This window comes from Engystomops pustulosus, unplaced genomic scaffold (assembly GCF_040894005.1).
Source record: "Engystomops pustulosus unplaced genomic scaffold, aEngPut4.maternal MAT_SCAFFOLD_899, whole genome shotgun sequence".
Classification (NCBI taxonomy): domain Eukaryota; kingdom Metazoa; phylum Chordata; class Amphibia; order Anura; family Leptodactylidae; genus Engystomops; species Engystomops pustulosus.
Genome location: NW_027285778.1, coordinates 1 through 25,408, shown reverse-complemented (window position 1 = coordinate 25,408; position 25,408 = coordinate 1). Strand labels below are relative to the sequence as shown.

Here is a 25,408-nt window from a genome sequence, read left to right as displayed (position 1 = left end):
CCAATACATCCAGTACATCCGGTGGCAGGTAGCTTGTTCTGTTAGAAGTATCTGATTATGTACATGTGGCTATAATATCGCTATAATCCTTATTCTACATCCCGACCATGCACATAGGTGGCAGAGCCCGGGCTCCGAGGAGGAGTGGGGCTGATTGTACCACAGGGGAGGTTGTCAGTCGGTACTTATCCCTGTGGTTCATTCAAAGCTCCAAATCTTTTTACTTGTTTTAATTACTTTTTGGCTTTTGTTTTCTTCCCCATTTTTCCTTTACATTGCATTTGTTCTATTGATGTAATTCCTGAAGACTGTGCATATAATATTTATTAACCCCTTTGCGTTGCAGCATTTTTTGTTCATTTCTCACTCTCCACCTTCAAAAATCTAAAACTTTTTCATTTTTCCGTGTAAAGAGCTGTGTGAGGGTTTATTATCTACATAACAACTTTTACTTATCAGTAATGCACCGAAATTGGCAAAAAACACATTTTCATCACTTGGGCTCAGTTTTTACGACTTTCACTCTGCACAAATGATACATCTGCTTTATTCTTTAGTTCGGTACAACCAAAGTGATATCACAGTTATACAGGTTTTATGGTGTTTAAATACATTTTTGAAAATTAAAAGAATATGTACAAAAAAAATGTATTTTAGTTGTACAAAAATGTAGTTTCACCATCTTCTGACTTTTACATACTATGATGTACAGAGCTGCGTAAGATGTCATTTTCTGCATGATGAGCTGACGTTTTCATTGCTACCGGGGTGAGGACTGCGCGACCTTTTGATCACTTTTTATTGATTTTTTATGCGATTTAAAATTGTGTTAAAGTGGCGTTACAGACATTTGGGCGCTATTTTCCGTTATGTGGTCCATCACTGGAAATAATAATTTCTATAATTTAATAGATCAGCATTTTGGGACACGACGATGCCTGACATGATTGTGATTTTTACTGTTTATTATGTTTTATTTAATTTTATTTTTACAATTTTTAGATCCTTTCGGGTACTTTAACCGTAGATCGTCTGATCATTCCTACTATATACTGCATATTACTGTATAGCAGTTTAGGCATTTGTACACAGCATTTATTACAATGAGCCACTGGCCTATTGTAAGGAATCTGCAATACTGCCTCAGAACTAACAAAGACAATGGATCGCCGATCCCCGATGACATCACAGAGAGCGACGATCATAACAAACATGGCGGCACCCACATACAGCCCCAGCAGCTCTGCCTCGTGCATGTACAGTACAGAGCCTGAAGAGGTTTATAAAGTGTTCTCATTTTTGTATTTGATCTCATTTGTGAAATCTACTTTTTGATATTTACACATCCCTTCTCCATGACGGATATACATCTCTGGTGCCCACAATAAGCATCACTTCTTTTCTTTTGTCTTGTGATTCTCCTGTGATCTTGACTTGTGATAAGATGTCTCAATGTTTTTGTTCCATAACTGTAATAACAATAATCCTTCTCCTGATCGAGTGTCTTTTGTGTTGTTGGATTTCTTCTTAATTTTCTAATAGAGTCTCTCTAGGAATATTTGCTATTTCCAATAACTTTTCTTATGGGACTAAGTTCACTAATGTGCCCACAGTTACCCCCAGTAATGTGCCCCACACTGATACCCCTAGTAATGTGCCCCACAAAGTTACCACCAGTAATGTGCCCACACAGTCACCCCCAGTAAAGTGCCCCACACAGTTAACCCCAGTAATGTGCCGCACACTGATACCCCTAGTAATATGCCCCACATAGTTACCACTGGTAATGTGCCCCACACAGTTACCCCCGGTAATGTGCCCCACACAGTTAACCCCAGTAATGTGCCCCACACTGATACCCCAAGTAATGTGCCCAACACAGTTACCACCGATAATGTGCCCAACACAGTTACCCCCAGTAATATTCCCTGCATAGTTACCACCTATAATGTTCCCCACACATCCCCCAGTAATGTGCCCCACACAGTTACCCCAAGTAATGTGCCCCACACAGTTACCACCTATAATGTTCCCCACACATCCCCCAGTAATGTGCCCCACACAGTTACCCCCAATAATGTGCCCCACACAGTTACCCCCAGTAATGTGCCCCACACAGTTACCACCTATAATGTTCCCCACACATCCCCCAGTAATGTGCCCCACACAGTTACCCCCAATAATGTGCCCTGCACAGTTACCCCCAGTAATGTGCCCCACACAGTTACCCCCATCAATGCCCCCCCCCCCAGTAATGTGCCCCACACAGTTAACACCGGTTATGTTCCCCCACAGTTACCTCTAGTAATAGCGACGCCTCTGTACATTCGCGACAATGAAACATATATACTTCATTATAGTCCAGAAGGAGATTGAAGGGAGGCAGGAGCCTGTCACTGGGGAACAAAGCAGTAGCTTTTGAGAAGGTGTCGGTGGATGCTGCTTGTCCCTCTGAACCCTTGTTACCAAAGGTGATGTCACCGGTATCTCCGATACATAGTCTAGGGAGGCGGCTGGCCGGGGCTTCCACTCTAAGCTGCCATCTTGTGGGAAACTCTACAAGGACAATTCTGTTTAATCTAATGACTGGACAGAGCGTGGGCATCTCTGGGTGACGTAGGGATTTCTCCGCTGTTTCTGTAGCTGTATGTCCAGTCTGTAATGTTGTTATTGGCGCATACAAATCAGAGGTGTTATGTACAGGAATAAGCATTGCTATAAGTGTGATACATACGCATTGGGGCCGGTGCCCCGGATCTTTTACCACCCTAGCAACGCCCCAGCCTTTCAGTATTCTACTTACCTGGGAATGTAGATCGGTCTAAAGTGCAATGTTGGAGTGAGTACGATATATCCGAATATATAAATGCACAGGTCAGTGATGGTAAACCATTTCCAAACATGAACATTACCATCTAATGATTATTACACTATATATAAATACTCTGCAGGTCATACATTGTATATAGTTTTTGGATCCTTTTGTCAGTGCGGATCCTCTTACTGAGTTACCAGCGAAAGTATCTCAACATCTAATAGACAGGCGCAATCTATCATTCATTTCCTCTAGTGTCTAGTTGCAAAACTTGTGTCCTCCCAAGTGTATGGAGGTGGTGGGGAGGACTGAGGGGCAAAACCAGGAACGTCCCGACATAAAGTGCAGCGTCATCCTCACACTACTAAGCGCTGGATACAAGGGACCTATGAGCCTATTCTGAACAATTGTGTCTTCTTTATACAGAAATCCCACAGTGAGAGTACAATGTCCTTACTAAGGTAAAACATCAGCTTCTCCTTTATCCGAGCTCCTCCACATTTTTCTCTCCTTTTCTGATTGTGTTATATAATTGTACAAGTTCTGTCATTTAATGTGAAGTTTATTGGTTAATGCATTTCATACAATTCATCATCAAACTAAATTACAATTGCAGATGTTTAATATAAATATGGCTTCTCCGCTTGTGGCTTCTCTCGTATATAAAAAGTTGTTCATCAAAGTGAGACATTTGTCAGATTCTAAGCATTAAAGGGAACCTGTCATCATGAAGGACATTTGTCACTGATGACTGGTTCCAAAACGGCATGTAATGCTCAATATAAATCATGTTTTGGATAGTCCTTTAATCTTTTTACTTATGTACAATCCTTTAGTATAAATTACATTTAAATTTAAATTTATTGTAAAGAAGTAAAACAATTTAAGAATAAAGCAAAAAATTATTTATATTGAACGTTAGCAGCCTCCATTACTGGAAAGTGCCCTTTATGAAGACAGTTACACTATAAAATACTTACTTTCCTGGGTGAATTCTCTGATGTTTGTACAGATGTGATTTTTGAGCAAAACATTTGCCACACTGTGAACATGAAAACGGTTTCTCCCCTGTGTGAATTCTCTCATGTATTACAAGCACTGAATTATTAGCAAAACATTTGTCACAATGTGAACATGAAAACGGTTTCTCCCCTGTGTGAATTCTCTCATGTTTAACAAGATTTGATTTAAGAGAAAAACCTTTGTTACATTCTGAACATAAAAATGGCTTCTCTCCTGTGTGAATTCTCTCATGATCAACAAGAGTTGATTTTGTAATAAAACATTTCCCACATTCTGAACATGAAAACGGCTTCTCCACTGTGTGAATTCTCTCATGTTCAACAAGCTTTGATTTTTGAATGAAACATTTTCCACATTCTGAACATGAATACGGCTTCTCACCTGTGTGAATTCTTTCATGACGAGCAAGACTTTCTTTTTTAATAAAACATTTGCTACATTCTGAACATGAAAATGGCTTCTCCCCTGTGTGAGTTCTCTCATGGTCAACAAGATGTGATTTCTTACTAAAATATTTTCCACATTCTGAACATGAAAATGGCTTCTCCCCTGTGTGAATTCTATGATGTATTTTAAGTGCAGAAATATGCACAAAACATGTATCACATTCTGAACATGAAAATGGCTTCTCCCCTGTGTGAATTCTATGATGTATTTTAAGTGCAGAAATATGCACAAAACATGTATCACATTCTGAACATGAAAATGGCTTCTCCCCTGTGTGAATTCTCTCATGTTGAACAAGATTTGATTTGTGAAAAAAACATTTCTCACATTCTGAACATGAAAATGGCTTCTCCCCGATGTGAATTCTCTGATGTGCAAGGAAGTTGCTTTTACAAGTAAAACATTTTCCACATTCTGAACATGAAAATGGATTCTCAGGAAGATTACATTTAAAAGTCATAGATTTTCCACATTCAGAGCTGGTGGATGCTCGTAGATGTTGATTTGTTCTTCTGTATCCTCTATTTTGACCATTAGTCTGTGTTGTATCAGAAGAAGTGTCCAATGTAATAGGACAAGATGATAGATTGTTGCAATGAAGGTCTGAGGGTAAATCCTTTCTGCTGTTGGGTTCTTTATATGCATCTCGTGTGATCCCACAATCATCAGCTTTAATATCTGAAGATATCAGATGTTCCTCTAAGCTCCTGGTAACATCATCTGCTGAGAATAATAGTAATAGGTTAATTAATAATGGAGATAATAACATCTCTAATGATATAGATACAAAAATTGTGAAGAAAAAGCAGCGCAGTCCTTTTAGAAATAAGATGAGAGCGGGGAAATAATTATAGAAATACGGCAGCTCTCCGAAACTTGTGAAAGAACCGAGGTGTTTTATTCCATGTGTAGCAGACTAGAGGTAGAATAAAACACCTCTTTATTTTCATAAGTTTTGGAGGTGCTGCCGTATTTCTCCAATTAATGATATAGATATTTACAACAATTCTATATAAATTGCTGAATTGTCTTATTTTTAACCATTTCTCATTTCACCTTATTTCACATTCTGAGCACAGAAACATCCGTCACATTGAGGGTCATTAATCTTTTTCTACAGTTATTTTTCTTTTCATTTTCTCTTATATTTGCGACTTCTTTGGGTGCCTTTGTATGTGTGCGTCACAATTTGCGACTTTTCCACTTGCCTAACAAATTTTGCATTGCCAGAGTTTTAAAAAAGTTGCAAGAATCCCTCAGACTGGGCTGCCTGATATATCAACCTCTAAGATCAATCAAACAAGTCCCAAACCAGCAAAAAACAGAAAAAGACACAGACAAATGTCCAGACTCAAGATGAATGACCCTTTTTTGTACATAATGCAAACTTTATATTTCTACATCTCTGCACCCCCCATACATCTACATTCCCCCTTCTATGCCTCTGCCTGCCTATATCTCTACATCCTTATATCCATATTCTTCTACATCCCTACACCTCTACATTCCTACACCTCTACATTCCTGCACCTCTACATTCCTACAACTCTACATTCCCGCACCTCTACATTCCTACAACTCTACATTCCTGCACCTCTACATTCCTGCACCTCTACATCCCTACACCTCTACATCCCTACACCTCTACATTCCTACATCTCTACATTCCTGCACCTCTACATTCTTGCGCCTTTACATTCCTGCACCTCTACATCCCTACACCTCTACATTCCTACATCTCTACATTCCTAAACCTCTACATTCCTGCACCTCTACATTCCTGCACCTCTACATTCCTACAACTCTACATTCCTGCACCTCTACATCCCTACACCTCTACATTCCTGCAACTCTACATTCTTGCGCCTTTACATTCCTACACCTCTACATTCCTGCACCTCTACATTCCTACAACTCTACATTCCTACACCTCTACATTCCTGCACCTCTACATTCCTACAACTCTACATTCCTGCACCTCTACATTCCTGCACCTCCACATTCCTGCACCTCTACATCCCTACACCTCTACATTCTTGCACCTCTACATTCCTGCACCTCTACATTCCTACATCTCTACATTCTTGCACCTCTACATTCCTGCACCTCTACATTCCTGCACCTCCACATTCCTACACCTCTACATTCTTGCGCCTCTACATTGATACACCTCTACATTCCTGCACCTCCACATTCCTACATCTCTACATTCTTGCACCTCTACATTCCTGCAACTCTACATTCCTGCACCTCTACAATCCTACACCTCTACATTCTTGCACCTCTACATTCCTACACCTCTACATTCCTGCACCTCTACATTCCTGCACGTCTACATTCCTGCACGTCTACATTCCTGCACGTCTACATTCCTGCACGTCTACATTCTTACACCTCTACATTCCTGCAACTCTACATTCCTGCACCTCTACATTCCCGCACCTCTACATTCCTGCACCTCTACATTCTTACACCTCTACATTCCTGCAACTCTACATTCCTACACCTCTACATTCCTGCACCTCTACATTCCCGCACCTCTACATTCCTACACCTCTACATTCCGACACCTCTACATTCCTGCACCTCTACATTCCTGCACCTCTACATTCCTGCACCTCTACATTCCTACACCTCTACATTCTTGCACCTCTACATTCCTACACCTCTACATTCTTGCGCCTCCACATTCCTACACCTCTACATTCCTGCACCTCTACATTCCTACATCTCTACATTCTTGCGCCTCTACATTCCTACATCTCTACATTTCTGCACCTCTACATTCCTACACCTCTACATTCCTGCACCTCTACATTCCTACATCTCTACATTCTTGCGCCTCTACATTCCTACACCTCTACATTCCTGCACCTCTACATTCCTACACCTCTACATTCCTGCACCTCTACATTCCTACATCTCTACATTCCTACACCTCTACATTCCTACATCTCTACATTCCTACATCTCTACATTCCTGCACCTCTACATTCCTACACCTCTACATTCTTGCGCCTCTACATTCCTACACCTCTACATTCCTGCACCTCTACATTCTAGCGCCTCTACATTCCTGCGCCTCTACATTCCTGCACCTCTACATCCCTACATCTCTACATCCCTGCACCTCTACATTCCTGCACCTCTACATTCCTACATCTCATTTACTTCATAAATACAAGTGCAATCGATATGACCTCCCTAGACCAGCTTTTAGCTGCAATAATTTTGCGCCAAAAATTGTACCGAAAAACGAGTCACAAAAATAGAGACGGAAATATCTCAGATTCACAAGCAGTGCCACAATTTTGCGCCCAAAAATAGAGCAAGTCAGGAGTGTCAGATAAACACCAATATTGTGGTGCCACCACCACCATTTTGCCGCTTGAAAGGCTATAGAAATGCCCCCTATTTTGTGGTAGTGGATATAGGCAGAAATAATGTGGCTGAGGAAAAATCAGTTCAAGAATGCAATGAAGGCTGTCAGTACTCACCATTCTGGGGGTCCCTGGCACCAGCGTCATGTCCTCCTTCCCAGGTTCCCTCCTCTGCACATATCTGGACCTGCTCTCTCTCCATTCTGTGTCTCAGTCTCTCAGTCGAAGCTCCTCCAGTAAGATCTTCCACCAAGAAGTTCTCCTCATGTGAGTTGTGCTTCGGTTTCTTATACCCCTTGGTCTGCCCCCTCTTGTCCCAACAACCTCCCCCATGTAAATGAAGGGTGTTGGTCCCACTTCCTTATCAGCCAGGCTGATTGTTTAAGAGTGTTTTGTTTTAAGTGTTCTCCTTTGTTATGTGTTTATTATCCCCTCCCACCAAAGAAAGATCAGGATGTGTCTTTCTGATTAAACTAGATAACTTAATTTGCATCTTTACTAGGTGAAATGTTGCCCTGTGACTCCCTGCTTATTCCACATCCTGAACAATAGGGAATGCAAATCTACGCAGAGAGGACGACTCTGACCGTGTGACTGCCCTGTCCTGGAAATGGCTTCATGGAGCAGAAGAATATCATACAATCAAGTGCTTTTTATGTCCAATCAAATATTGAGATATATTTTTATTTTTTAAATAAAAATGGTGGAGGGAGATGAGGAATAACCTGGGGTCATGGTGGAGGGAGATGAAGAATAACCTGGGGTCATGGTGGAGGGAGATGAGGAATAACCTGGGGTCATGGTGGAGGGAGATGAGGAATAACCAGGGGTCATGGTGGAGGGAGATGAAGAATAACCTGGGGTCATGGTGGAGGGAGATGAGGAATAACATGGGGTCATGGTGGAGGGAGATGAGGAATAACATGGGGTCATGGTGGAGGGAGATGAGGAATAACCTGGGGTCATGGTGGAGGGAGATGAGGAATAACATGGGGTCATGGTGGAGGGAGATGAGGAATAACATGGGGTCATGGTGGAGGGAGATGAGGAATAACCTGGGGTCATGGTGGAGGGAGATGAAGAATAACCTGGGGTCATGGTGGAGGGAGATGAGGAATAACCTGGGGTCATGGTGGAGGGAGATGAGGAATAACATGGGGTCATGGTGGAGGGAGATGAGGAATAACCAGGGGTCATGGTGGAGGGAGATGAGGAATAACATGGGGTCATGGTGGAGGGAGATGAGGAATATCCTGGGGTCATGGTGGAGGGAGATGAGGTATAACCTGGGGTCATGGTGGAGGGAGATGAGGAATAACCTGGGGTCATGGTGGAGGGAGATGAGGAATAACCTGGGGTCATGGTGGAGGGAGATGAGGAATAACCTGGGGTCATGGTGGAGGGAGATGAGGAATATCCTGGGGTCATGGTGGAGGGAGATGAGGAATAACCTGGAGTCATGGTGGAGGAAGATGAGGTATAACCTGGGGTCATGGCGGAGGGAGATAAGGAAAGGGTTAATCTATTCAATGATTCTTTTTAAACAAAGGAAAATCCCCCCGACTGATGATATAATGAAGAATAATGTAAATCCTCTAACGACCCTTTTTTGTTTTTGCATTTGTGCCGTTTTCTTGTGGGCTTGGATTTTACGGCTTTCACTGTGTGCCCCAAATCTACTTCATTATGTGGGTCAGTACGATCACTGAGATAACAAATTTGTATAGGCTTTATAATGTTTTCATACATGTACAAAAATTAAAACCTCCTGTACAAAAAAAATTCTTCATTTGCCGTTTTCTGGCACTAGTAACTTTTTCATACTTTGGTGTACAGAGCTGTGGGTGCTGTTTTCTTTTGTGACTTTTGATAAAGTTTTCAATGCTTCTATTTTTAGGACAGTACGACGTTTTGATCACTTTTCAATTGATTTTTTTATATTTTTCAAAATGGCAAAAAAATGCCATTTGCGACTTCGGGCGCTATTTTCTGTTACGGGGTTAAACGCAGTGACAAAACCGTTATTATAATTTGATAGATGGGGCATTTTTGGACGCGGCGATATCTAATGTGTTTATGATCTTTACTGTTTATTTATATTTATATGACTTCTAGCAAAAGAAGGTGATTTGAATTTTTAGGTTTGTTAATATAGCTTTTTTTTTTACTTAGATTTTTTACTATTTTTTAGACCCCCTAGCCTAAAATATGATAGCCTTGGATCTTTGTGTGACCCAAGGCTGTCATGGCAACGGATTGACGCTCCCTGTTGACGTCACGGGGAACGACGATCGGAGCCAAGATGGCGACGCCTACGCGCCGCCGGCAGCATAGGGTTAGCTCAAAGGGTTAACATCATGGATGTTAGTGATGGTTGTTTGCTTCATTATGAAGCAAAAACCCGGTGAGTATGAAGAGGGTTATGTAATGTTTTTATACATTTACAAATATGAAAACCTCCTGTAGAAAAAAAAATTCTTCATTTTGCCAGGTTCTGGTGCTAATAACTTTTTCATACTTCAGTGTACAGAGCTCTGGATGTTGTCATTTTTTTGCGACTTTTGATGTCTTTTTTGATGCTACCTTATTAAGTATGGCTTTTTAATCACTAATGAATTTTTTATATTTTTCAAAATGGTTAAAAAGGGTAATTTTAAAAGTGGCTCACCAGAGCTGAAATCACCAAAAATGTTATTACAAATAATTGTTCATTGCAGACAGGAGTAACTTGTGTGACCATGGATTGTTCATCAGACGGAAAATGTCTTTTTATCGGTAAATTGCTGACAAACTTATTAATGCCACAAATAGAAAATAAGTCGATTTGTGTCATTAATAAGTTTGTCCGCAATTTAACGATAGAAGGACACCTGTTTTTCTTTCACTGACCTGGAATAACTTATCTCATGTCGCTGTGAGCGGGGGGGGGGGGGGGGGGGGCCTGCCGCAGACTTCACTCAATAACCTGGTACTAGTTCATGGAGGAAGGAACCCTCACTGCAAACTTTGACAAGAGTAGGACAAGAGCAGGACAGCTTCAGACAAGTAAAAGAGGGAAAGAGGGGCAGGGGGGCAGGGCCAAAGAAGGGGCGGGGCCAGCACAATGAGCTTCCCAATTCAGACAGGAAGCAGCACACTGAGTGACGAGGGCAGCACTGACAGCCCTGATCGGTGCGTGTTTCAGGACAGGTATTCTGCCTTCCTCAGCTGGCTGCGCCTCTCTGCAGGTGGTGGGGTGTGTATTCTGGGAACTGGATGAAAGATACGGGGCTCGTGCCCTGGAAACTTTGACATTGCGATGCCCCTGGCTCTAACACATCATAAATATGGCGCAGCAAGACAGAGAATAAGATCTGCCGAAAAAAATGAAGAAAAGCCAATAATAAATTCCCCCGTGTTCCCACTCAGGCAGAACATCAGCTGCTGCTTTATCCGAGCTCCTCCCCATTTTTCTCTCTTATTCTGATTGTGTTACATAATTGTACAAGTTCTCTAATTAAATCTGAAGTTTATTGGTTATTGCATCTCATACAACTCAACATCAAACTCAATTACAAATGCAGATGTTCAATAAGAACAAGACTTCTCCCCTTGTGGCTCCTCTAATATGTAAAAAAAGGGAAAATGTTTGACACATTCTTAACAATAAAATGTTTTCTTTTTCCTGTGTGAGAGACGTGTTTAGAGATGGGATTTCATTGCAAAACATTTGTCACAATGCTTACACAAACTGCTTCTCCCCTGTGTGAATTCTCTCATGTTTAACAAGATCTGATTTCCTATTAAAACATTTTCCACATTCTGAACATGAAAACGGTTTCTCCCCTGTGTGAATTCTCTCATGTACAACAAGATTTGATTTCTTAATAAAACATTTGCCACATTCTGAACATGAAAACGGCTTTTCCCCTGTGTGAATTCTCTCATGTACAACAAGACTTGATTTCTTAATAAAACATTTGCCACATTCTGAACATGAAAACGGTTTCTCCCCTGTGTGAATTCTCTCATGTTTAACAAGATCTGATTTGCTAATAAAACATTTGCCACATTCTGAACATGAAAACGGTTTCTCCCCTGTGTGAATTCTCTCGTGCTGAACAAGATCTGATTTTTGAATAAAACATTTGTCACATTCTGAACATGAAAACGGCTTCTCCCCTGTGTGAATTCTCTCATGTTTAACAAGATCTGGTTTCTGACGAAAACATTTGCCACATTCTGAACAGGAAAACGGTTTTTCCCCTGTGTGAATTCTCTCATGTTTAACAAGATGAGATTTTTGAAAAAAACATTTGTCACATTCTGAACATGAAAACGGTTTCTCCCCTGTGTGAATTCTCTCATGTTTAACAAGATGAGATTTTTGAAAAAAACATTTGTCACATTCTGAACATGAAAACGGCTTCTCCCCTGTGTGAATTCTCTCATGTTTAACAAGATCTGATTTCTGACGAAAACATTTGCCACATTCTGAACAGGAAAACGGTTTCTCCCCTGTGTGAATTCTCTCATGCTGAACAAGTTCTGATTTATGACGAAAACATTTCCCACATTCTGAACATGAAAATGGCTTCTCCCCTGTGTGAATTCTCTCATGTTTAACAAGATTTGATTTTTGATAAAAACATTTGTCACATTCCGAACAAGAGAACGGCTTTTCCCCTGTGTGAATTTTCTTATGCTTAACAAGATTTGATTTTTGAGAAAAACATTTCCCACATTCTGAACATGAAAACGGCTTCTCCCCTGTGTGAATTTTCTGATGTGTGAGGAGATTCCATTTAAGAGTAAAACATTTGTCACATTTAGAACAAGAAAATGTCTTCCTGGTTGCAGTTCTTAGATGCTCGGCTTCTCTGTGGTGGCTCCTTTTTGGACTATTAGTCTGTGTTGTATCAGAAGAAGTGTCCAATGTAATAGAATCAGATGATAGATTGTTGCGGTGAAAGTCTGAGGGTAAATCCTTTCTGCTGTTGTTTTCTATACATGTATCTTGTGTGATCCCACAATCATCAGCTTTAATATCTGAAGATATCAGATGTTCCTCTGAGCCACAAGTAACATCATCTGCCGGGAATAACAGGTTGATCAATAACAAAGTTAATAAATCTGTAATGATATAAATATTTATAAAATTTTATATATCATATCTCACCCTCTAAGATAAATCAAACAAGTCCAAAACCAGGGGAAAAAAAGACAGACAAATGTCCAGACTAAAGATGAATGATCCCTATTTTGTACATATGTGAAGCTTTATATTTCAATATATGTACATCTTTGCACCCCCACACTTGTACATGACTGTACCCCTACTCCTGTACTTGACTGTACCCCTACACCTGTACATGATTACACCCCTACACCTGTACATGACTGCACCCCTACACCTGTACATGACTGCACCCCTACACCTGTACATGACTGCACCCCCACACCTGTACATGACTGCACCCCAACACCTGTACATGATTACACCTCTACACCTGTACATGACTGCACCTCTACACCTGTACATGACTGCACCCCTACACCTGTACCTGACTACACCCCTACACCTGTTCCTGACTACACCCCTACACCTGTACATGAGTGCACCCCTACACCTGTACTTGACTGTACCCCTACACCTGTACATGATTACACCCCTACACCTGTACATGATTACACCCCTACACCTGTACATGACTGCACCCCTACACCTGTACATGACTGTACCCCCACACCTGTACATGACTGCACCCCTACACCTGTACATGACTGCACCCCTACACCTGTACATGACTGTACCCCTACACCTGTACATGACTGCACCCCTACATTTGTATATGACTGCACCCCTACATCTGTACATGACTGCCCCCCTACACCTGTACATGACTGCACCCCTACATCTGTACATGACTGCACCCCTACATCTGTACATGACTGCACCCCTACACCTGTACATGACTGCACTCCTACATCTGTACATGACTGCACCCCTACATTTCTGCACCTCTTTACTCCTATTGCTGCATTTTTATTTTTATGCAGTTGAGATGCATTTTTTACTGCAAACTGTGAATGTACAATGAAAATCATACATTCGATGAAAAGCACAATGTGGGTCTTCATTGTCGACTTTTTAGAAGTGCCCACAATTTGGGCGCCGTTAGGGAATCCACTTCTTTTCCAAAATGTTTTGGCGCACAATTAGAGCTGCAGAAAAATTCTAAGGAGTCCTATTGGCTCCAGATTTATGAAGCCAGGAGCACAGTCTTCACAAATCTGCCACACCCTGCGGGCGCTCACTTTTCTTACACTGAGTGCACCAGTTTTTTCTGGTGAACTCAGTTTTACAGGTGAGCAACAGATTCATGTTAGACTTCTGTGTCACAATCCTTTTACAAACACTTCATAAATACAAGTGCAATCGCTATGAACTCCCGAGTCCAGCTTTTAGCAGCAATAATTTTGCGCCAAAAATTGTACCCAATAGAGACGGAAATATCTCAGATTCACAAGCAGTGCCACAATTTTGCGCCCAAAAATGGAACAAGTCATGAGAGTCAGATAAACACCAATATTGTGGAGGCACTACCGCTATTTTTCCGTTTCAAAGGCTATATAAATGTCCCCTATTTTGTGGTAGTGGATATAGGCAGAAATAATGTGGTAGAGTACTCACCATCCTGGGGGTCCCTGGCACCAGCGTCATGTCCTCCTTCCCAGGCTCCCTCCTCCACACATATCTGGACCTGCTCTCTCTCCATTCTGTGTCTCAGTCCCTCAGTCCAAGCTACTCCAGTAAGATCTTCCACCAAGAAGTTCTCCTCATGTGAGTTGTGCTTGGGTTTCTTATACTGCTTGGTCTGCCCCCTTTTGTCCCAACAACCTCCCCCATGTAAATGAAGGGTGTTGGTCCCACTTCCTTATCAGCCAGGCTGATTGTTTAAGAGTGTTTTGTTTTAAGTGTTCTCCTTTGTTATGGGTTTATTATCCCTTCCCACCAAAGAAAGGCCAGGATGTGTCTTTCTGATGAAACTAGATAACTTCATTTGCAAATCTTTACTAGGTGAAATGTTGCCCTGTGATTCCCTACTGATTCCACATCATGAACAATAGGGAATGCAAATCCATGCAGACAAGGCGTCTCCAATGACCATGGGACTGCCATGTCCTGGAAATGGCTTCATGGAGCAGAAGAATATTATACAATCAAGTGCTTTTTATGTCCAATCAAATATTGAGATATGTTTTTATTTTTTAAATAATTTTAGTAAACATTTTTAGAATTTCTTTCCAGTCACAAAATCAGTATTGGTGCTGAATAGTAAACTTTTGTTAGTAACATTTGTATTTCAAACTGCTGCTTTTTTATAACTGTATTATACAGTTAAGTACATACTATGATTGGCATTGCCAATATTTTTACTACAAAATATTGTAAAACTTTAAATTTCTTATATGACTTTTTAATTCTTCAATATATTTGTCATATCTTAACTCTTAAACATTGGCAAAGTGCCAAAGCCATGGACTCTTTTTCCGAGTTTACATTATCTAAAATAAAACATTATCACCTTTTAAAGTAAAAAGTAAAACAAAAAATGCAATGAAAAATAAATTTGTTAAATTTAAAACATAAATCCGGTGTCTGATCACATTAATTAGCATCAATTATCTAAATTCTGTGACGTCTTAAAATTTAAAGATTGTATCTGATGCCCTAAAATAAAAGGAACATTTTTATTTCTTAACTTTTTAAACAAATTCCTTCATAAACTATAGATTTGAAGTTTTGTAGCATATAGACAACTTAGATTTTTTCCATGCACACAAGCGCTTTATGAAAAAAAATTATGGAAGCAGAGCCGTATCGATTAACTTTGTACTAGAGCGAAAAATACATACTGTAAACAACAAAGAAGGGCAACAAAAATAGAGACAGAAAGAAAGCAAAAACAAGCCCAAAATTATTTCCTAATTATGTAAGCGACAGGAAACTAGAAACTGAAAGTGCCAACCTCTGAGAAACAACATGGGGTCATGGTGGAGGGAGATGAGGAATATTCTGGGGTCATGGTGGAGGGAGATAGAAATATTCGGGGGTTATGTTTTCATACAATTAAAACCTGTACAAAAAAAAAATTCATTTTGCCGTCTTCTGGCGCCAATAACTTTTTCATACTTTGGTGTACAAAGCTGTGGGTGGTGTTATTTTTTGTGACTTTTGATTATCTTTTCAATGCTTCTATTACTAGGATGGTGAGACCTTTTGATCAGTTGTTTTTGAATTTTCAAAATGGTAAAAAAGTGCCATTTGCGACTTTGGGCACTATTTTGCCTTACGTGGTTAAACGTAGTGACAAAACTGTTATTATATTTTGATTGAGTATTTTTGGACGCGGCGATATCTAATGTGTTTATGATCTTTACTGTTTATTTATATTATTATGACTTCTAGCGAAAGGGGGGTGATTTGAATTTTAAGCTTTTTTTTAACTTTTATTTTTTACTATTTTTAAGACCCCCTAGGTTACTTTAACCCTGGGTTGTCTGATTGATCCTACCATTTACTGCCATACTGCAGTATGGCAATATATGGGGATTTTGTACATTATTTATTGCATTGTGTAGTTTAAACGGGATGCAAAACGAGACAGCCTCGGATCTTTGTATGACCCAAGGCTGTCCTGCCAACTGATTTCTGCCTCTGATGACTTCACAGGGGGGAAGTAATCAAATCTAATTAGGCTGGAAGCCTTACTAGAGGCATTTACAGGTCAGTACTGCCACCGATCGCTGGTGTTACCGATGGGTGTTTGCTGCAATATGCAGCAAAGGCCCACCTTGCATGGAGAGGGCTCAGCCTATCTCGGGATAAAGTGCAATGTCACATCAATAAGACTAAAATAGACCAATTACTGGGCCCAGGTGGGACATACCCTGTATACTACATAACTTGATAGATCTTTTTTTTATATATATAATTGAAGATTCCTTAGCTTCTTGTGGATTCATCCCCCCCCCCCCACATTTAAAAATCCGTAACTTTTTACATATCTTTTACATTTCTTTGTGTACAGAGCTGTGTGAGGGCTTATTTTCTGCATAACAAATTTTACTAATCCATGACATTATTTATAATATCATGGCTTGTACTGGGAAGCTGGAAAAAAAATCTAAATGTGATTAAAATTGGCAAAAAAACTCACATTTGTGGCACTTTCTTGTGGGATCAGTTTTTACGACTTTCACTCTGGACTCCAAATGATACATCTAATTTATTCTTTGGTTCGATACGATCACGGTGATCCCAATATATACAGGTTTTATTGTGTTTTAATACATTTTCAAAAATTAAACTTATGTGTAATAACGCTAATAACTTTTTCATACTTACGGAGCTGTGTGAGGTGTAATTTTATGAAAAATTAGCTGATGTTTTCATTGCTACCATTTTGATGCCTGTGCAACCTTTTGATTACTTTTGAATTCATTTTTTATGTGATGTAAATTGGTGTAAAAGTAGCGTTTCAGACATTTGGGTTCCATAGGGGTTCCACCATCTGTAATAACTGTTTTCATATTTTCTTTGAGACGCAGTGATATCTAAACTCATACCTGTTTGTGATTTTTACTGTATATTATGTTTTATATCAGTTCTAGCTAAATTGGGATGATTTTATTTTTTTTTTTTAATTTTCATTATTTTTGCATTCCAGCATTGTAATCTCTACAGCCATTCCCTATTGTGTGCATATTTATACAGAATGCTGTGGATTTTTACTGCAATTTTAACCCTTATCAATGCCAGGGTCAGACTCCAATGGAAAATCGATTTATACCCTTGTAAACCTGTTATTAGCCCTTTAGCTGCACCCTCTAAGGCACTGCAGTCCAGGTTTGACTACGGTTTCAAAGGGGTTAAATACCCAGGATTGAAGCTTTTCCATTCCTGGGTGTTGGTGCAGGGACTGGGCTGTGATAACATAACCAGCAGGCACCAACAGGACCTGATATCCTGCAAACTTCCTCTGACACTGTAAAAACCTGATACAGTGGTCATTGAAGGGTTAATAGTAAGGATGAAAACTAAATTGTGTCTTTAAAACAAAAAATAAAAAGATGCATGGCCTGAAATAGTAATTCCTGCTTCTGACAGATGAGGGTATCATTTTTTATGTTAACGTATGTGCAGCATAGCATGGGCAAACATTCGGCCCCCTGCTGGAGAGAAGATGGGTGAGCAGAACCCTCTCAATAGAGAAGAGCAGGACTGGCACCGGAATACAGCAGAATATAGGACATTTCTTTGCCCGGTCACGTGCGGTGATTCAACGTATGCTGACCCCACCGTGACTTTTTGCAATAGACATCTACGGGGACTGATAACATTTTTGGCTGGATATCGGTCCCCATTATTTTTAGTACGCATTGGTTCCATAGGCCTTATGCACTTGTATCAATGCAGGAGGGGTGTGCGCTCCATGGCAAGCAGCCATTATATGGGACATATCTTATATCGGTGATGGGGAACCTTTTAGACATCGAGTGCCAAAACTACAACCAAAACCCACGTATTTTTCGCAAAGTGCCAATGCAACAATTTAGGCAGTTTCTTATTACTCCCTGCTCTGTCACAGGTTTAACCTGCAAAGGCACCTGAGGACACCAATACAGTAGAAAGAAGGAGTAGAAGTTTTGGATCATTGTATTTCCTTCCAGGGTCCTGGGACTGCAAGAGGCCTCGAGTCATGACTGGCAAACTCTGTGCTTGGGTGATTGTGCGGGTGCCCATAGTGAAGGCTCTAAGTGCCACCTCTGGCACCAGTGCCATAGGTTCGACACCACTGTCCTATATCATGTGGAGCAGCCGCCCAGTTCATGGTTCATGGCCATGGTGTGGTGAGACAGCGTATGCAGGTGCTATAGACCTCTATGGGGCTGAGATCCGATCAGGGGCTCCCATATATTTAGTCACCATAGGCTTTAGTTATACAGGGGGAAATTTATCAAACACCTGTATATGATAAAACATCAGCTGATCCTTTATCCGAGCTCCTCCACATTTTTCTCTCTTATTCTGATTGTGTTATATAATTGTACAAGTTCTTTAATTCAATCTGAAGTTTATTGGTTATTGCATCTCATACAACACAACGTCAAACTCAATTACAAATGCAGATGTTCAATAAGACTTGTGGCTCCTCTCGTATGTACAAAGTTTTTCATCAAAGTAAAATGTTTGTCACATTCTTATCAATTATTAGCAAAAAAGGAAAAGAAGGGTACGGAGTATAGGAAAGGGAAAGGGTGTGAGTGTATTTAAAAATTAACTTTTATTTATTGCTTAAAAATCTTAAACGAGTATTCTTGCTCATATGAAACAGATTTTCATGGCAGTATAATGAACTGCTTAAATATTATCCAGGTCACTGGGGTGGTGTATATACACCCCGGGAAAACACTCGGGTAGGGGCGCCCTTATATTTTATTGTCCCCTCCTAAGTTAAATATTTCTCCCACTTATTTCTGTTGTGAGTATCAAGGAAAAAGGGGACAGAGATTAAGAATTCGTATAGTTCCAGTGCTATCTTGCAGCCTGACGCGCTGCTATGATAGTAATATTTGTATTCACTATCAGGAGAGCGATCACGATGTATAATGAAATTTTTGTCGCTCCCTGATTAGTTGCACTGTGTCGCGCCAGCAGTAGATTGTATTACTGGGATCGCGGCTATATGGAGCATGTGTCGCATTTCCCTTACTGCTTTGGCGCAGACACGATCGTCTCGGCTTGCATGCGTCCACGCCGCCGGGACTGGAAGATATTTGGTACACTGGTAACTGATTTCTATCACTATATTTCTTGGTTGCTACCGTCCCTGATAGATGCTGTCCCTGAGATGTGACTCTGGATAAGCTAATAGTGTCCCAACACGTGTTTCGCGGGTCTCCCCGGCTTCTTCTAAGGGCGAGGACGCCCGGTTCCGGGCGCTTTTTATTGAGTCATTCGTGATTGACGGCTTGATGAGCCAGTCCCAAACAACTAGTACTTTTAGTGTGTTTGGCTTTTTTTAATATAATGACGAGAGTGTATCATTATCCTTTCTTCCACTGATGTCATTATGTTATATTGTATATAAACAATATTATTAGTCTCTTCTGTCCGAATCGTGATTATTCGGAAGAGACATGATATTGACAGTAAAGAAGGAAGGGCCAGCATAAATATACAGCAACATTGGTCCGAATAGATGTAAGTCTTTTAGGTAATTCTTCTGCCTTGAAGTGATTTCTTATCACTAAATATTAAGAATAAATGATAATGAGCAGTGCAGTAAGATGTTATTGATATGAACTGACTATTTAGTTATAGTCAAAATAAGAGGGGGGAGAAAGAGAGAAAATTGCCCCTGTGAAATGCAGGGGTCTCTGTGTCATTATACAGTTGTGTTGTCTAAGGTCCGAAAAAAGAGTAATGCTGATTTATGAAATCAGTTAGAAATAGGACAAGGAGACATAAATTATTTATTAACATTTTATCGTGGATATGCGCATAGATGCTAAACATGATGAGAATCATAAAAAGCATCCAAAGCCAAAATTGTCGTTCAGGCCTCTGGGTTTTAGGCTGCCCATCCTATAGATCCAATAACTCTCTTTTTGCAGAAGCAGAGTATCCAAATCACCACCTCTAATGCCTAATGTAACTTGGGTGATTGCCCACCCTTTAAGGCCCTTGTAGTTACAGTTATGGAATTTTCGAAAGTGTTCTGCGATGGGTGTGGGCTGGAAGATTTTTTTCCGTTTCTCGGCTTCCTTCTGCATTTTATCATAGTTTTTTATGGAGTATATATGCTCTCTAATCCTTGTTCTCATCTCTCGGATGGTTTTCCCCACGTAAATCAACTTACAAGGACATTGGAGAGCGTAGATTACTCCCAGTGAAGAGCATGTAATATGTTCCTTGATGTTATAGTTATGTCCATCCTTGTCCTCAAATTTTGTTGTTCGTACCAGAATCTGGCACGCCATGCAGAGTCCACAAGGATAAAATCCTGCATATTTGTGGTGTGTATCCTTCTTGGTCTTACAGAAGTGACTCTGAACCAACATATTGCCTATAGAGGAACCCTTTCGATATCCGCATGAGACCCATTCACATTCTTATCATTAAGCTGCCTTTTTCCTGTATGAGAGACGTGTTTAGAGACGGGATTTCATTGTAAAACATTTGTCACATTTTTAACACAAACCGCTTCTCCCCTGTTTGAGTTCTCTCATGTTTAACAAGATCTGATTTCTGACTAAAACCTTTGCCACATTCTGAACATGAAAACGGTTTCTCCCCTGTGTGAATTCTTTTATGTCCACCAAGATTTGATTTACGAGCAAAACACTTGTCACATTCTGAACATGAAAACAGCTTTTATCTGATGGAGCTTAATAACTTCATTTGCAAATATTTACTAGGAAAAATGCCCCAGTGTGATTCCCTACTGATTCCACATCCTGAACCATAAAAAATGCAAATCCATGCAGACAAGGCGTCTCCAATGACCATGTGACTGCCCTGTCCTGGAAATGACTTCATGGAGCAGAAAAATATCATACAATAAAGTGTTATTCATGTCCTTTCAAATATAAAGAATTTTTTAAAATTTTCATTCCGCTCAAAATCAGTTTTGTTGATAAAAAATAAACTTTTATTGGTAAAATTTGTATTTCTTAGTTCTTATAGCTATGTTATACAGGCAGTCCGCGGGTTGCATACTAGAAAGGGTTTGAAAGTTTGTTCTTAAGTTGAATTTGTATGTAAGTCGGAACTGTATACTTTAGAGATGGGATTTCATTGCAAAACATTTGTCACATTGTTTACACAAACCGCTTCTCCCCTGGGTGAATTCTCTCGTGTTTAACAAGATCTGATTTCCTAATAAAACATTTTCCACATTCTGAACATGAAAATGGTTTCTCCCCTGTGTGAATTCTCTTATGCTGAACTAGATCTGATTTTTGAATAAAACATTTCCCACATTCTGAACATGAAAACGGTTTCTCCCCTGTGTGAATTCTCTCATGTTTAACAAGATGAGATTTTTGAAAAAAACATTTGTCACATTCTGAACATGAAAACGGCGTCTCCCCTGTGTTAATTCTCTCATGTTCAATAAGTTTTGATTTCTGACGTAAATATTTGCCACATTCTAAACATGAAAACGGCTTCTCCCCTGTGTGAATTCTCTCATGTTTAACAAGATCTGATTTCTGACAAAAACATTTGCCACATTCTGAACATGAAAATGGCTTCTCCCCTGTGTGAATTCTCTCATGTACAAGAAGATTTGATTTTGAAAAAAAACATTTGTCACATTCCGAACGAGAGAACGTCTTCTCCCCTGTGTGAATTCTCTCATGTTTAACAAGATGTGATTTCTCACTAAAACATTTGCAACATTCTGAACATGAAAAAGGCTTCTCCCCTATGTGAAATCTCTCATGGTTAACAAGATGTGATTTCTGACAAAAACATTTGCCACATTCTGAACATGAAAATGGTTTCTCACCTGTGTGAATTCTCTTAAGCTGAACAAGATCTGATTTCTGACGAAAACATTTCCCACATTCTGAACATGAAAATGGCTTCTCCCCTGTGTGAATTCTCTCATGTACAAGAAGATTTGATTTTGAAGAAAAACATTTGTCACATTCTGAACAAGAGAACGTCTTCTCCCCTGTGTGAATTGTCTTATGCTTAACAAGAATTGATTTTTGTGAAAAACATTTCCCACATTCTGAACATGAAAACGGCTTCTCCCCTGTGTGAATTCTCTCATGCTGAACTAGATCTGATTTTTGAATAAAACATTTGCCACATTCTGAACATGAATAAAGCTTCTCCCCTGTGTGAATTCTCTCATGTTTAACAAGTTTTGATTTCTTAATAAAACATTTGCCATATTCTGAACATGAAAACGGATTCTCCCCTGTGTGAATTTTCTGATGTGTGAGGAGATTCCATTTAAGAGTAAAACATTTGTCACATTTAGAACAAGAAAATGTCTTCCTGGTTGCAGCTCTTAGATGTTTGGCTGCTCTGTGGTGGCTCCTTTTGGGACTTTTAGTCTGTGATGTATCAGAATAGATGCGCAATGTAATTGGATCAGAAGATAGATTGTTGCAATAAAGGTCTGAGGGTGAATCCTTTCTGCTGTTGTTTTCTATACATGTATCTTGTGTGATCCCACAATCATCAGCTGTAGTATCTGAAGATATCAGATGTTCCTCAGAGCCACAAGTAACGTCATCTACAACATAAGGATGAATAACAGGTTGATCAATAACAAAGTTAATAAAATCTGTAATGATATAAATATTTATAAAATTTTATATATCATATCTCACCCTCTAATATCAAATATCACCCTCTAAGATAAATCAAACAAGTCCAAAACAAGGGGAAAAAATGTCCAGACTAAAGATGAATGATCTCTAATTTGTACATATTTGAAGCTTTATATTTCAATATATCTACATCTTTGCACCCCCACACCTGTATATGACGGCACCCCTACACCTGTACATGACTGCACCCCTAAACCTGTACATGACTGCAACCCTACACCTGTACATGACTGCACCCCTACACCTGTACATGACTGCACCCCTACACCTGTACATGACTGTACCCCTACACCTGTACATGACTGCACCCCTACACCTATACATGACTGCACCCCTAAACCAGTATATGACTGCACCCCTTAACCTGTACATGACTGCACCCCTACACCTGTACATGACTGCACCCCCACACCTGTACATGACTGCACCCCCACACCTGTACATGACTGCACCCCTAAACCTGTACATGACTGCACCCCTACACCTGTACATTACTGCACCCCTGGACCTGTACATGACTGCACCCCTAAATCTGAACTTGACTGCATCCCCACACCTGAACATGACTGCACCCCTACACCTGTACATGACTGCACCCCTACACCCATAGATGACTTCACCCCTACACCTGTACATGACTGTACCCCTACACCTGTACATGACTGTAACCCTACACCTGTACATGACTGTACCCCTACACCTGTACATCACTGCACCCCTAAACCTGTACATCACTGCACCCCCACAACTACACATGACTGCACCCCTACAACTGTACATGACTGCACCCCTACACCAGTAGATGACTGCACCCCTACACCTTTCCATGACTGTACCCCTACACCTGTACATGACTGTACCACTACACCTGTACATGACTGCACCCCTACACCTGTACATGACTGCACCCCCACACCTGTACATGACTGCACCCCCACACCTGTACATGACTGCACCCCTACATCTGTACATGACTGCAACCCCACACCTGTACATGACTGCACCCCTACACCTGTACATGACTGCACCCCTACACCAGTAGATGACTGCAACCCAACACCTGTACATGACTGTACAACTACACCTGTACATGACTGTACCCCTAAACCTGTACATGACTGCACCCCTAAACCTTTACATGACTGCACCCCCACACCTGTACATGACTGCACCCCTACACCTGTACATGACTGCACCCCTACACCTGTACATGACTGCACCCCCACACCTGTACATGACTGCACCCCTACACCTGTACATGACTGTACCCCTACACCTGTACATGACTGCACCCCTACACCTGTACATGACTGCACCCCTACACCAGTAGATGACTGCAACCCTACACCTGTACATGACTGTACCCCTACACCTGTACATGACTGTACCCCTACACCTGTACATGACTGCACCCCTAAACCTTTACATGACTGCACCCCCACACCTGTACATGACTGCACCCCTGGACCTGTACATGACTGCACCCCTAAATCTGAACTTGACTGCATCCCCACACCTGAACATGACTGCACCCCTACACCTGTACATGACTGCACCCCTACACCCATAGATGACTTCACCCCTACACCTGTACATGACTGTACCCCTACACCTGTACATGACTGTAACCCTACACCTGTACATGACTGTACCCCTACACCTGTACATCACTGCACCCCTAAACCTGTACATCACTGCACCCCCACAACTACACATGACTGCACCCCTACAACTGTACATGACTGCACCCCTACACCAGTAGATGACTGCACCCCTACACCTTTCCATGACTGTACCCCTACACCTGTACATGACTGTACCACTACACCTGTACATGACTGCACCCCTACACCTGTACATGACTGCACCCCCACACCTGTACATGACTGCACCCCCACACCTGTACATGACTGCACCCCTACATCTGTACATGACTGCAACCCCACACCTGTACATGACTGCACCCCTACACCTGTACATGACTGCACCCCTACACCAGTAGATGACTGCAACCCTACACCTGTACATGACTGTACAACTACACCTGTACATGACTGTACCCCTAAACCTGTACATGACTGCACCCCTAAACCTTTACATGACTGCACCCCCACACCTGTACATGACTGCACCCCTACACCTGTACATGACTGCACCCCTACACCTGTACATGACTGCACCCCCACACCTGTACATGACTGCACCCCTACACCTGTACATGACTGTACCCCTACACCTGTACATGACTGCACCCCTACACCTGTACATGACTGCACCCCTACACCAGTAGATGACTGCAACCCTACACCTGTACATGACTGTACCCCTACACCTGTACATGACT

At 40.9% G+C, this 25,408-nt stretch overlaps 1 protein-coding gene across 1 annotated transcript; it reads right to left on the bottom strand.

Moving 5' to 3' along the window:
• Positions 1-4,108: 4,108 nt before the first annotated feature.
• Positions 4,109-22,599, bottom strand: LOC140112579 (uncharacterized; the record flags this gene model as incomplete). Its single annotated transcript, XM_072132560.1, has 5 exons — positions 4,109-4,405; positions 4,487-4,699; positions 7,432-7,441; positions 11,393-12,414; positions 22,227-22,599. Coding segments are annotated over 5 exons (1,915 nt in total), but the record flags the coding sequence as incomplete, so codon positions are not given.
• Between the last annotated feature and the right edge of the window lie 2,809 nt (positions 22,600-25,408).